The sequence below is a fragment of the Crinia signifera genome, chromosome 9, assembly GCF_055691185.1.
Source record: "Crinia signifera chromosome 9, ASM5569118v1, whole genome shotgun sequence".
Lineage (NCBI taxonomy): Eukaryota > Metazoa > Chordata > Amphibia > Anura > Myobatrachidae > Crinia > Crinia signifera.
The window spans coordinates 132,694,960-132,708,809 of record NC_139225.1 but is presented as its reverse complement, the minus strand read 5'-3'; the positions used below and the strand labels follow the sequence as shown (position 1 = coordinate 132,708,809).

The 13,850-nt window shown below is 47.3% G+C and overlaps 1 protein-coding gene across 8 annotated transcripts in view; it reads left to right on the top strand.

Annotated features, from left to right (window-relative positions):
• The first annotated feature begins 227 nt into the window (after positions 1-227).
• LOC146036066 (distal membrane-arm assembly complex protein 2-like) overlaps positions 228-13,850 on the top strand; it is a 51,273-nt gene continuing 37,650 nt past the window's right edge. For 5 of the 8 annotated variants that reach the window (XR_014460761.1, XR_014460762.1, XM_083159838.1 and 2 more), the window contains exon 1: positions 2,931-3,004. Coding sequence is in view for 3 of the 8 variants with exons in the window: in XM_083159838.1 (XP_083015964.1) it covers positions 2,960-3,004 (45 nt within the window). In the remaining 5 variants the exon portion in view is untranslated. Of the gene's footprint in view, positions 322-2,930; positions 3,005-3,072; positions 3,286-13,850 lie in introns of those variants that run through there. The other 3 variants (XR_014460764.1, XR_014460765.1, XR_014460763.1) reach the window with 3 other exon arrangements.

Genomic DNA, 13,850 nt, shown 5'->3' with positions numbered 1-13,850 from the left:
ATATACAAAAGCCTTCACAGAAGGCAATAGAGAATTTCATAGAGAGTAGTATATATACTGTACCCCCCACCAGAGGGGAAATGGACTGAGCCACTCAGAGAAATCAGCTAGGGGACATGTCTGAGTGATGAACAATTCCCAGCAGTCTCTGCAACTGTTTAAGAGGTCAGTAGTTGGTCACATGACCAGGGTCAGGACATGACAGTTGAGAGTGAGCAACAGTTGGGCAGTGCAGTCTGTGAGGGTAAGATGGAGAGTCTCTGTGAAGAGGGGCAGTGAGTAGTTGAGCCTGGCAGCAGTCCAAAAGGAGAGAGGGGTGTGGTGAGTACGGAGCCAGCCCCCAAAGCAGTATAGTGCAGCCCTGGACCAGCCCACACAATTAGGAGCCAGTTCCAGCGGCTTCTATAGAAACGCTGACTGACAGACCTGGAACAGAGCTACAGCTGGGCCATGACGCAGCGCCAGAGGGACGGTCCCGGGCGGAGCCTTTGGTGCTAGCCCTGCTGGAAAAGTGAATAGAGGTGTGATGAGTCCATCCCCATGTAACCTGTGAAGGACAAGGAGGGTGGCCATTCCCTATATAGTAACAGAGCAGCTGAGTTATCAATACCGAAAGCTGAAATATTTAGAAAGAAAGGATACAGTTCATTCCTGGGCTATCTAATTAGGTTCAGCTGATACAGCGGCCAAACAGCTTTCAACCATAGTCTGAAGTAAAGACTTTTTCACCGCAATTATGCATACCTCCCAACTGTCACGATATTCGGGGACGTTCCCGCGTCCCGCCCGGGGCCGCCATTGTCCCGCGGTGGGGGGGACAGTTGGGAGCCCCCCCCAGATTGCCGAGAATAGACGCTGTGCGCATGCGCACAGCATCTATTCAGCGCCGACGAGCGGCGAAAACGGGGCGTGGCCGGAGTTCGCGTCACCCCGTGAGGCCACGCCCCCTTTTCGGGAGCGCGCGCGGCTTCCCAAAGTTGGGAGGTATGCTTATGCATATGTATTAATGAAAAGGGAGCTGTTGAAAATAGACTTTATTTCCAGTGTTAATCTCCTCAGATACTTTACCTATACTACGGAGAAGTCATACAATATTGCTATTCTGCATTAGAGACAGGGCCGGTGCAAGATTTCTTGGCACCCTAGGCAAATTGTCGGCGCAAACCCCCCCCCCCCCCCCACCTCCTGCCAAAATACCAATCCCCCCGGCTTTTGCAAACATGGCATCTTATAAATCTTATATTCTGAGGATGGATGACATGTGGGCAGGGACAGCAACAGAACTATTGGGGCTCGGTACACTAATATCTGTAGCCCCCACCCCTATCCTTGACATACATATACACAACACACACACATATAAATATTTAGATGGATATATACCTGGACATATAGATATCTATCTATATGTCTAAGTCAGCCAGCACTCACAATAATGAATGTGGTCACATGGTTGGTGCAGCCGGCATGTGAATACCAGCAAATCAAAGGACTATTCTGGTGCCGGGAGGGGGCATAATCAGAGGGGTGGATATGTGGGAGAGGAAGGGCTGAGCTGTACTGATAGTACATAGCAAAGGAACTATTCCTCGGCAGCGTGTGGTGCCGCCCTACAGTGTGCAGCGTCCTAGGCAAATGCCTAAAGCTGCCTAATGGTAGCTCCGGCCCTGTTTACAACAGAGGAACTCAGAGACTTAAACTATTAGAAAGATAAAGCTGCTAGAATCGTGCCTCAGGATATCCCTTCTATGTCAAATATTAGTTACAAGTTGACAGGATAAATACATTGGCAACAGCTTTAATAAGATGGTCATTAAGAGTATTCTATAAACATTAAAAGTACTTTCTAATTTCTTTGCTAATAAGAAATAACCTATAAGTCTGTGCACAGTGAAAATAAGACTCATTTATTAAACCATAACAGTGCTTCCGGAGAAATAAGCCTAACCCCTGTTAAGGATATAAAGCTAAGGTTTCTATACTTTATTGTTTGGATAAATTCCACTTGCGTTGCTCATAACATAAAAAGGAACTACAAGTTAATAAGGTATTTCTACCTCTAGTAAAACATTTCCTTCAGTTGGAAAACATTTCTAATGTTATATAAAAGCTTGAAAGGAAGAGTTAACAGATAAAGCAATATATGATACTCGTCCTAAAAAGGAAAAGTGCATTAATAAGTAAAAGGCAATTGCTTGTACCAGGGTTCAGGAGCTGCAGCGTAGCAACTACTTAATGCATTAAGTAGCCTCTAATGAGGTTATTATTGGGTATACAAAGGTTTATATTGAATTGTATTGTTGTTGAAATCAAACTGTTGTCACATTCAATTGGAACTTGATATTATTCATTATTATTTAACTGTTTACATGCTTGACCTTGAATTTTGCAGTGGAAGAGAAACAGTGTTCCAGTTTAATAAAACTTTCTTTATTGTTCGACTGTTGTTAATTGGTGTGGACATTATCCTGTGAAAAGAGAAATACTTACCCAAGCGGATACTTACCTGTGAGAGATTTCACAGTCGGGAACCTGATCCTTAGAGGAGGAAAGGTACCCAAGCACAAGCAGTGAGACCCACTTGGGGTTTTCCCTGTACCCTGCTGGGCTAGTCCAACCCTGCTTATCCCAGGGTCTCTAGTAACAACATAAACGCCTAGCGCCGTGACCATGGACCATCAATGGATTGCCATGGTTCATCAATGGATCCATGAGATCCTACTCTATTGTAAAGCAGGGGTGACCATTGATGGGTGAATTCTCATAGTGGTTCCCTTGCATTGTAACAATCAAAAAGTAACCCACTGATGGCCATCCCTTTAAAAGTAACACCCCAATCCTATAGGTGTAAAACTGGCATTCACGTTTTGGACTCGTTGTTTCTGGCAGAAATAACTGCGCCGCTATTATATGGCTTACGGTAAACCATGTGTTGAGCGTAACACCAATCAGAGGAACTATGCGGATCACGTGGCTGAAGCGGAACATGGCGGCGTCCAAGCTGGTAGGTCACCGGTGTGATTAGTTAATGCTTGCTCCTGTGTTCCTAAGTGGCGTAGCTAGTCAGAAGTTACGGTATCCGCGTGTACGTGTGTGTCTGCGTAGCAGTGTGGCCACCTTCCACCCGTGAGGCCGCTATACAGTGTGTGCTGGGAGACAGCCGTGGTGCTCGGGCCATGGCGCTGCATCCCGAGCAGGTTTTAAGCGTAATACGGTACGAACCTATGGGAGGTGTGTAGTGCGGCATAGGGGAGAGCAGCAGCTTCCCCATCTTACCCCGCAGCGGTAGGTTACCCCTGGCATCGCTCATCTATTCACTCTCCCACCCACATACCACCATGTATATTGCAACGTGTATGTGTCACACTGGTGTGACCAACGTGTATGTGTCACACTGGTCAGCTAGATGATGCGCCCTGGATAGGCAGTGTCCTGCACAAGGGATATGTATGTCACCCCAATGCTGCCCAGGGGCATATCCTGCACTAGGTGGAACCTATCAGTAGTAAAGGGCAATGGGTTTGTGTCGTGCTCCACCAGAAGCCATACCTCCTAACTGTACTGATTTAACAGGCGTAGCCACTATGTCTCTCTGGGCCCTGCAGAGGAGCTGTCACTATTCGAAGGCTCTGCAGCAGCACAGTCATTTTCTGAAGGCTCTGCAGCAGCACAGTCATTTTCTGAAGGCTCTGCGGCAGCACAGTCATTATTTGAAGGCTCTGTAGTGGCATGGTTACTATTTGAAGGCTCTGCTGCAGCACAGTCACTATATGAATGCTCTGCGGTGGCACGGTCATTATTTGAAGGCTCTGTGGTGGAGTGGTCATTATTTGAAGGCTCTGCAGCGGCACAGTATTTATTTGAAGGCTCTGCAGTGGCACAGTCAGTATTTGAAGGATCTGCAGCAGTGCGTTCACTATTTGAAGGCTCTGTAGTGTCATGTTCAGGAGTCGGACTGTGTCCATTATGGCATTGTAGCACTGTAATAATTGTGTGTGGCGTAACCTACCACTGTGTGGCAGTTACAGATTGGAGGGAATGTCTATTGGCCATCCATGGTTAGTCTCCGATGGTTGATGATTTTACCATTGATGGTGGAAATCTGATGGTTCTCCATCAGCTATAGAAAGGGCAGTATTTTTTTTTTATTTTTAATTCCTGGTGCTGTTTTGTGAAGCTTAGCCCAGCTGCCTACGCAACTCTGTTGGCCAAGTGCCATGTCTGCAGTGATGGTGACAATCCTTTTTTATCTTTTTTTTTTTTTGGAGCCTGAGGTGGTGCAGTGCAGTGACCTAAATCATGCATAGGGGGTGTGCGTACGTACGTATTGGCCCTCTCCCAAAGGAGAAGGGCCCAGCTACTCCCCTAACCACTCTCAGCCAAAAGGCCAAGAAGGGAAAATAGGGATCGGTGGGTCCTCCTTGCCGAAGCTCAGAGAGACCCTCTTCCCTCAACCCCCGGAAGGGTTAGGGCGGGTGGGTCCTCCACACTGAAGCTTGTAGGGACCCTCGGTAGGCTTCCCTCCGCCTTGCGGCTCAGGGTCGCCCTCGGGGGACGCAGCTTTCCTTTTGAAGGAGGGGGCAGCCCATAAGGGTCGTGCACACAGCCCAAAAATCATGACTGAGCAAACAGAAAATGTGAAAACGTGACAAACGTGAGATGAATGAAGAGGCATAAATATGAAAAGAGACCTCAGCCAGAAGGCCGGATGGGGGTGTAAAAAATTGTGCTACTCCAGCCAAAAGGCCCAGGGGTAAGGACATGCAATGCTAACCTAAAGGAAAGTGCGCAGTGCTAGTTCCAGAAACGTGCTGGTGGGGACACCAGTGAATGTTAAGGCACCTCCGAGTTTCCCCGGAAGCATGCTACCCCTCGGGCTCTAAGCAGCCGGCCAGTCAGCGTCCAACCAAGTGTTTCTCTGCTCCTACCTTGGGTGTTATTGATAATCATCAATGTGGCACCTGCAATGGTTTCCTGCTGTCATTGTAAAACACAGATGACACCATTAATGGTGGACCTTTCAATTACGATTCTTACATGGGGGACCAACAGTAGTAAAGGGGCAGCCTAGTGCTTTTCATTGGCTGGCACATCACAGGGGTGAGGTCACGTCCCCTCAGTGACACAGATATGTCTTTGTCCAGACACCTGACAACACCTCATGTCTCCAGATAGCGTTTGAGTTATGCCAGTAGCTATATTCTTGGGACATTACATGCACAAGCCATCAGTTTGGGAGGTACAGGGCGGATCCATACGGACATAGTGTTTCCAGCAACTGGTTTTCACGGCAAGCTTCAAGCGTCTGCACAGCAGTCATACTATTGGTGTATTTACTATATATATAGTCACTGTGCGGTTGCTTTCCATCCCCTTCCCAGCTACACAGCATATAGTGATGTATTATCCTTGGAGACAAAATTCCTGACTCATCTCATCAAGTCCCACTCATCAAGTTCTGCTTTCATCACCACTTACTGCTTGTCTGCAATGTGGAACATTAGGGTTCTGTTTAGGAAAAAGTAGGGATGACCATCGATTATTTCAAATGATTGATAGTTTATACCTATCGGCACTCCAGACGAAGGGATATACTACCGTGGTGCCTTCCCAATTAGGCAATGTAGTATACAGTAATACAGTATCCACTGGCCACCTGACCAAGTGACATCATGCTGGTTCCATCAACGTTTCAAGGCTGAGTAGCCTTTTCATCAGGATGTGCCTAATGTGTGTAAAGTGCCAGTGCAGAAAATAGAAGAACCCCTTCTATATATATATATATATATATATATATATATATATATGAGTTTGGATTGGCGGCGGCACTCGAACAAAAAAGCAAGACAGCAGGTAGGTGTACCAACGTTTCGGGACGCTGTTGTCCCTTTATCAAGCTTCTTCACTAGCACCTTGATAAAGGGACAACAGCGTTCCGAAACGTTGGTACACCTACCTGCTGTCTTGCTTTTTTGTTCGAGTGCCGCCGCCAATCCAAACTCCTGCATACCTGGCTGCTCCTGCTACCCAGCTCGGAGGGCACCGCATCAGTCACTGTGTCCCTCGGAGGGACCTACTTGCACCACAGTTTTTTATTTATTTTTTTCCCCTCAGAGGTGCTGGGACACAGAGCCTAAGGGCCCCAACCACTAGTCTGATTTTTGCCTATTTTCTTCAGATTCAGACTTATCTGTGAGACCCATCCGAAGTAAACAGCCAAAATCGAATTTCCCTCCAATCCGATGTGCGTACATACTTCAGATATGTCTGACAGATAGATCTTTGGTGCTGCACCAAGGGTATATCTGATCTTCAGCCATCAGGGGCCCATTGGACATGTCTGTACTTCAGATACATCGCATCTGAAGTACACAGAGCCTGGACACTCGCCCCCAACCCTCCCCGGGATGTAAACACTGAGCAGCCCGAAGCCATGCACCTCCACACTGCCAGAGGCTGCTGTATGTCCCCCCCGTATTTTTGCAACCAGGACCGGTCCAGGAGCCTGGTGCCAGTTCCATAAACAGAGAGGAGCCCTACGCAATATTTCCCCCATATCACCATCTAATAATTTTCCCCCTGGTTGCAACACTAGTCAAGTCTAGACTAACTCGACGCTGCTGAGGCTGTGGGGAGAAGGAGGCTGCTGATAGCGTCAGCAGCCCACCCTCCCAACAGCTGGAGAAAGCCCCCAAACGCTCCCTCAAACACCCGCAGTGTGTCATTCACCTTGCAAGCAGTGAGCTAGCCTTCAGGATGACGGCTCGCACATGCGCACAGCATACCGTGTGCATGTGCAGTTCTTCAATAATTGCTCGGGCTGTCCAACCCAGCCTACCAGCCTATTATATTTAAATATTGCATCAGATCAATCTGAAGTGAATAGTGAGAATTTAGCCCAGTGGTGTGAAACTCATGTCCCTTCAGCTGGGACTACACATGGCAGCATGCCCTGCCACAGTATTAGCAATCCATTATAGAAAATCTGTGGCAGGGCATGCTGGGATGTGTAATTCCGCAACAGCTGTTGACTTGTGAGTTTGACACCACTGATTTAGCCCATGATCAGATTCCGGGGAGAGTTCAAGGGAAATCTGAAGAGATTTGTAGCATCAGATATGTCTGTCTAGTGGATGGGGGCCTTAACTCTTTCTCCTGAAACATCCACAAAGCCCCACCCGCGGGCTCTGATTGTATTGCAGCCCATTGAATATTAATCAGGGTGAAACCATCAATGGTTCCCTTGGAGATGGGTTCACACCATCGATGGTGACCATGGATAATTAACCCACTATTTTCATCCCTAATTTTCAGTGAGTAATCACTCCGAAGCCCCCACGTACACACGCAGTGATTTCTGCTGGCCTACACGCTGAGCAACGCAGGCTAAAGAAATCTCCCCTGTGCATCCCGGTGGCTAGATGGCCCATACACACATATCGATTTGTGTATGGTCGATATGTGCTAGCCAGTGTTCCATACCCTCCAACATGACCCATTCCATTAGGTACAAAATACTCTGCTCCTGGACTTCCTTCTTACTTTATGATTGCCATCACCTGTGTTGAACTAGTTAATTGACGAGGAGGGTGTTTCAACACAGGTGACAGCAATCCTAATGTAAGGGAAGCCCAGGAGCAGAGCATTTTGTACCTAATGAAATGGGTCATATTGGATGGTATGGTGTTCTGGTTAGCACAGGCCGGCGATTTGAGTAAATCTTGACTACATGTAGTCAAGATCTAGTTAGACAATGACGAAGTGGGGGATCGAGCATCACCGTCACTCAGGGGCATACATAAGAAGCGATTCTTGTTTGATTTCTAAGTGATCTAGACAGATTGCTTAGAAAATGGGCTAAAATCGCCCCAAATTTTAATGAATAGTACCCTCATTCAGTAGCAAGGCCTCCTACCTGCAGCCACCCCTGCATTAAATTGGCAGCATTCCCACTGAATTGTTTACCAAGCTACCTTAAATTAAAATTATTCATGTGATAAACCTATTCCTTTCCAGCGCTGTCCTCACTAGCCCTGTGAAAATAGGGGCTTATCCATTTTGGTACAACAATTCTGCAAGAAAAAAAATGGCTATTGCTCTATATTTTTAGTTACGATGGGTAAGCAGGCTCCTGATCTCCTTTCAAAAATTGGGCGTGATCGTTTTTCTGGCAACATTTTAAAATAACAAAAAGGAACTCAGCCTGTACCCTCCTGCCCCACCCAAAAATTGGGTAATATCTTAGATTTAGGTATCTCATGTCCAAAATAATTTTTTTTTTAATTATGTGCATTTAATAAAAGCTGGAAAAAAATTATTTTGGGCAGTTTGAGGCCACTTTAACAAATAATAAGAAAAACGCCTGTAATCCCATTTGCCAAGTTAAAACACCTGCCCCATCCACCAGCAACTGACTCAAGAGCAGAATGAGGCTTGGGTGACTTGCAGCCGCAGCAGGCTAGCCAGGTTTGATGGCGGTTGCTCAAATTCTGGGATAACATGAATGTTGATGAATCCTTTATCTACAGCATGGGTCTTCAATCTGTGGCCCTCCAGATGTTGTGAAACTACAAATCCCAGCATGCCTTGCCACAGTTTTGCTATAACGGAGTGTTAAAACTGTGGCGAGGCATGCTGGGATTTGTAGTTTCACAACATCTGGAGGGCCACAGTTTGAAGACCCATGATCTACAGTTTTGAACCCAAGACCAAACAGTTGACCCAGTGGAGCCCAGTTGGAATTGTGCTGCCATAGAAATTATGTTGTAGCGGTTTAATTTTCTTTTGGCCAAGAATGGTTGTCTTGGCCAAAACAATGCGCAGCAGCGCACTTTTACTGGGGACTGGTACATCAACCAACGCCTACCACAAGTGCTGGAGGCCATTTCCACGTCCAAGATCTCGCACGCAAGGTACTCTTCACTATCATGATAATGCACCTGCCCACAAGGAAAGTGGTGGAGTTTCTATCCCATGAACACATCTAGGAGCTTGGTCCTCCTCATTGCTGTCCAGAGCTGACCCTGTGTGACTTCCACAAGTCAAGCGCAAGATGGGTGGGATTGGTTTTGAGTCACCAGAAGCTGCAATGGAGACTTTCGTCCAGCATGTTGAAGATATACCTGCTGGTCCAGCTGCTCCACCAAGTGTTTACTTTTCTAAATATAATACTAGGGGCCAAATGCAATGAGGTGTGAGAATCAGAAAGTCAGAGATTTTGGGAGAGGTTTCCCATTTTTTTTTAAAGCGGCAATCTTTTACACTGAAAAAACAGGTTGATTTTGCCATGTAATTTATTGCCGCTTTAGGAAAAAAAGGGAAACCTCTCCCAAAATCATTGTGCATCCGAAAACGTTATGGCACATCCCTCGTATATTTTTTTAATATAGTAATGAAAATCTCAGCAATTGTTTGCCGATTATGGTCTTCAAAATGCCAAATGTAAAAGTTGTCAGTTTGGCGGGTGAGAGGCTAAACAGCTGGCGAGTTCAGAACACACACACGGTGAGCCATGGTTCTCTCTTTGAGTTAGGAATAGCTCTGTATAGTAAATGTTCCGTGCCCGGATGTCACCAGCAGTATCGCTAGAGACACAGCTTTTACCAAGCTATATACAATCACTAATGGCCGTTGCATTGTGACTTCCCTTAGAGAATCTCTAGCGTCATACTAAAGTGGTTTTAATTTTGGCTAAGCCAGGATCAGGAGTGAAGAGGATCCCCACCTCCACCCTATTACTAATTACTTAAGGAATAAATTGGTTAACAAAAGTGCATGTGTGGTATTTTTCATTTTCAATATTTCTCTTTTGTCCAGTCTGGTACACAGCTAACCTTGGGATGTAGGAGGGTCCGCAGGAGCCAAGGCACCTATGCTGGAAAGCTTTTCCCCTGGATGCAGGCTCCTCCCCTTCCGCATCCCATCATGCTTCAGTTCGTTTTAGGTGCCCACAGGATTGGGTGCTATACTGATCAGCTGCTGCTGCATTCAACTTTTTTTCTGGATTTTTTGCCTAGATTAGCTAGGTTTTTCTTATTTTATTAGCTTAGTGATTAGTGCAGGTTTTTTCTCAAGTGTGCTGCTTCTTACAAGAAGCGCTGCACACTGAGAGCGCAACAGAGGCTGACAGAAGCGCATCCTGTCACTCTGTGTGCAGGGGTGGGCTGTCTGCACCCACTGCACAGTACTTAACCCCAGCTTTGCTGGGGTTTGGCTGGGCCCTGGGAGCGTGGGGAAGGATCTCCTGCGATGGCGGAGCCATCTTGGAAGGGTTTTTGGCAGACTGAAATCCCTGCAGGGAAGTGAAGCTTAGCTGGACGACTCCAATTGATCCCGGCAAGAGGGGGAGGCACAAGGAGGTGAGGAGAAACTACTGTAGGAGCGGCTAAAGGGGGAAAAGGCACCAATACTGGCTTCCTACCCCGCTGAAGCAGGGACTTGGTCCCTTCCTATTCTGTGTGTGGGCACCATTTTCTCTCCACAGCTGCGGAGCTGAAGCCTGGCTGAGTTTTCTCAAGTACACAGAGTGCATTTCTCCTGGAAGCGCTATCCCCGCTGATGCTGAGTCACCTACAGCAAGCAAGACCGATAAGTGCACTGTATATACTGCCTTGTACTCTGCCTGACATTGTGCACCGTGGGTTTAAAATGACTGACACGGGTGATAATGCTGCTGTGGGGGGTGAGGGGGCGTGGGACGTTGTTAAACTGCAGTGTTTGCAGGGTTAATTTATCATGTGAACAGATGGACCAAGGGGACCTTTGCCCTGCTTGTGAATCTGTGCCCAGCAATGTGCATGCCCAGGGGTCTGAGCAACCCCAACCAGCGTGGGCTGCAGCGTTGGGGAGGTCTATGAATGCCTTGGTAGAGGCTCTTAATAGGCAAAAGGATACCTTTATAAAGTCTCCTGGCCCGAGCTCTTCCTCCCAAAATTCTATGGGATCCATTGCTCCTGCGCAAGGGGACCCCCTATTACTGCAGGTCATACAGGACACTGCACAGGGGATACATAAAATGAATGCTCTTATGGAAAAATTTGCAAAAACCCCTGAGAGCCCTTCCTACTTACGGCCTTCAGCTACACCTCCTCTGTTACCGGTAGATTCAGATGATGATGGTGTTTGTACAGATGATTTATCTGGGGATTTTAGGGAAGAGGCGGATGCTTCTGTCCCAGGGAATGAGGATTTAATCCTGGCTGTGAAACAGGCTTTGGATTTTTTCAGAGGAGGATAAAGGACAGACTCAGCGTATTTTTAAAAGGATGCGCAGAGAATCTGTGACCTTTCCTTCCGATGCCGGTATGGTCTCCTTGTTGGGGGGAAGCTTAGAAAGTACCTGATAAAAAGGTGTCCAAGATATATGCAAATATGTATCCCATGCCTGAAGAGCATGTGAAATTGTGGGAGAAAGTCCCATTGGTGGATGCCCCAGTGGCTAGATTGTCAAAGGCTACTGCTTTGCCAGTTCAGAGCGGTGCAGCCTTTAGAGATCCAATGGATAAAAAGGTGGAAGGATGCCTTAAAGCAGATTTTGAGGGAGTGGGTTATACACTCCGCCCAATTATTGCCTCGGCTTGGGTAGCAAAAGCTATCATTAAATGAACTGAGGCTTTGGGAGATCAGCTGCGGCTTTTATCCGGGTAGAGAAACTCAAATGTGCAGCAGAGTACATCTCTGAGGCAGGGGAAGAAGGCGCAAAGATGGCGTCAAAGGTTTCCGCCACTTCTGTGTCTGCTAGGTGAGCCCTCTGGCTGAAGGCCTGTAATGCAGACAGCGAATCAAAGAAAGCCCTGGAAACCCTAGAGTTTAAAGGGGAATTACTTTTTGGCTCTGAACTAGAGGCCATTATAAAACAGGCCACAGGAGGGAAAAGTACTTTAATGCCTACCACCGCAAAGGCTTCAGGCTCAAAATTTGGGGCATTTAAGCCTGCTTTTCCTTTCAAGGGGTAGCGTCCAATAAGGGACAGACGAGAAGAGGAAGATTCCCGGACAGTAGAGGAAAGGCTATCAAATCCAGATTTAGGGCCTTCATTAAGAAACAATTGTCCAAAGGAGAGGATAAGTCCTCTGCATGACGGGGTACAGGATCCCCGTTCTGGTCTCAGAGTGGGGGGTCGCCTCCTGCAGTATCGGGACAAGTGGAATATTCGGACCTCAGATCCTTGGGTCCTTTCTATTGTCACAGATGGTTATCAGATAAATCTCAGGGGAAATCCTCCAAAGAGATTTCTGCCAACTCATTTACCAAGGGAAGCCAATTACCGCACAGTCCTTTTGGAAGCGGCCTTGGCTCTCAGGGAAAATGGGGTTGTGGTCCCGGTCCCTCAGGAGGAACACAAGAAGGGTTTTTATTCAAAATCGGGTCCATCGCATGCTACCAAATCGCATGCGATGCGATGGACCCGATTTTTCCATAGGATTCAATGTTAAAATGGACTGAGTCCATTTTAACATAGGATTGTATGGGAAAAAGGGTCCTTTTCATTTCCCCACTATCCAACTACGCATGGAGTTGGATATAAACCTGTGGCGAGCCACCGAGCCCGAAGCGTGGCGAGGGGATGCGGAATACTTTTTAACGAATCCGCGTCCCCTTGCGGGGCTCGGTGGCTCGCTACGCTCGCCACAGGTTTTTATCCAACTCCATGCGTAGTTGGATAGTGAGGAAATGAAAAGGACCCTTTTTCCCATAGAATCCTATGGAAAATCGGGTCCATCGCATCGCATGCGATTTGGTCGGATGCGATGCGATAATCGGGCGTCCAGATACTACATAAGTACCCAATACTCTTCTTGGTGCCCAAACCAGACGGGTCAGTCAGACCTATACTAAATTTGAAGTCTTTAAACCAACACCTTTGGGTGGATCACTTCCGCATGGAGTCCCTCCGCTCAGTGCTTGGCAGCATAGAGCCAGGGGAATTTTTAGCGTCCGTAGACATTCATGATGCATATCTACACATACCCATATTCAAAGAACATCAGTCTTTACTTCACTTTGCGATAGGGGAGACACATTTGCAGTTCCAGGCCCTACCCTTTGGTCTGGCGACCGCGCCAAGGGTATTTACAAAGGTGATGGCAGTTATGGCTGAATCACTGAGACTAAGGGGTATTGTGATCATCCCCTATTTGGACGATCTGCTATTCAAAGGAGAGTCAGAAGACAAGTTGCTGGAACATCTTTCAATAGCGACACAGTTATTAAAGGACATGGGTGCTAAATCTGCCCAAATCCCATGGAACATCCTTTCCTGTTGGTCAGGGAATGCGAAAACCATGAAACAGGAAAGATTACTTCTCTCTCAGGAGACAAAGGAGTCCTTACTCTGGTGGACGGACATAGAGATGTTGCAGCTGGGGCAGTCACTCCGCTCTTGGGACTGGGTGGTGATAACGACCGACACCAGTTTTAGGGGTTGGGGGGTGGTTGCCCTTCACCTCTGTTGCAGGTCTGTGGTCCATACAGGAATCCAGGCTTCCAATAAATATCTTGGAACTTCGAGCACTCTGGAAGAAACTCCAACAGGCCGAGGATTGTCTGAGGGGCCTTCCTATCAGAACGCAGTCGGAGAACGCTAGAGCAGTGGCTTACCTGAATCATCAGGGCGGGACTCGCAGCAGGATGGCGATGCAGGAAGTCTCGCGGATCTTCTCCTGGGCAGAAATCAACATTCCGGTTCTGTCTGCTGTCTTCATTCCAGGGATCTGGAATATAGAGGCAGATTTTCTCAGCAGGGAGGATCTGCTGGAGGGGGAATGGTCATTACATCCAGAAGTATTTCAGGAGATTGTGAGTCGCTGGGGGCTCCCAGAAGTGGATCTAATGGCATCCAGGAACAACTG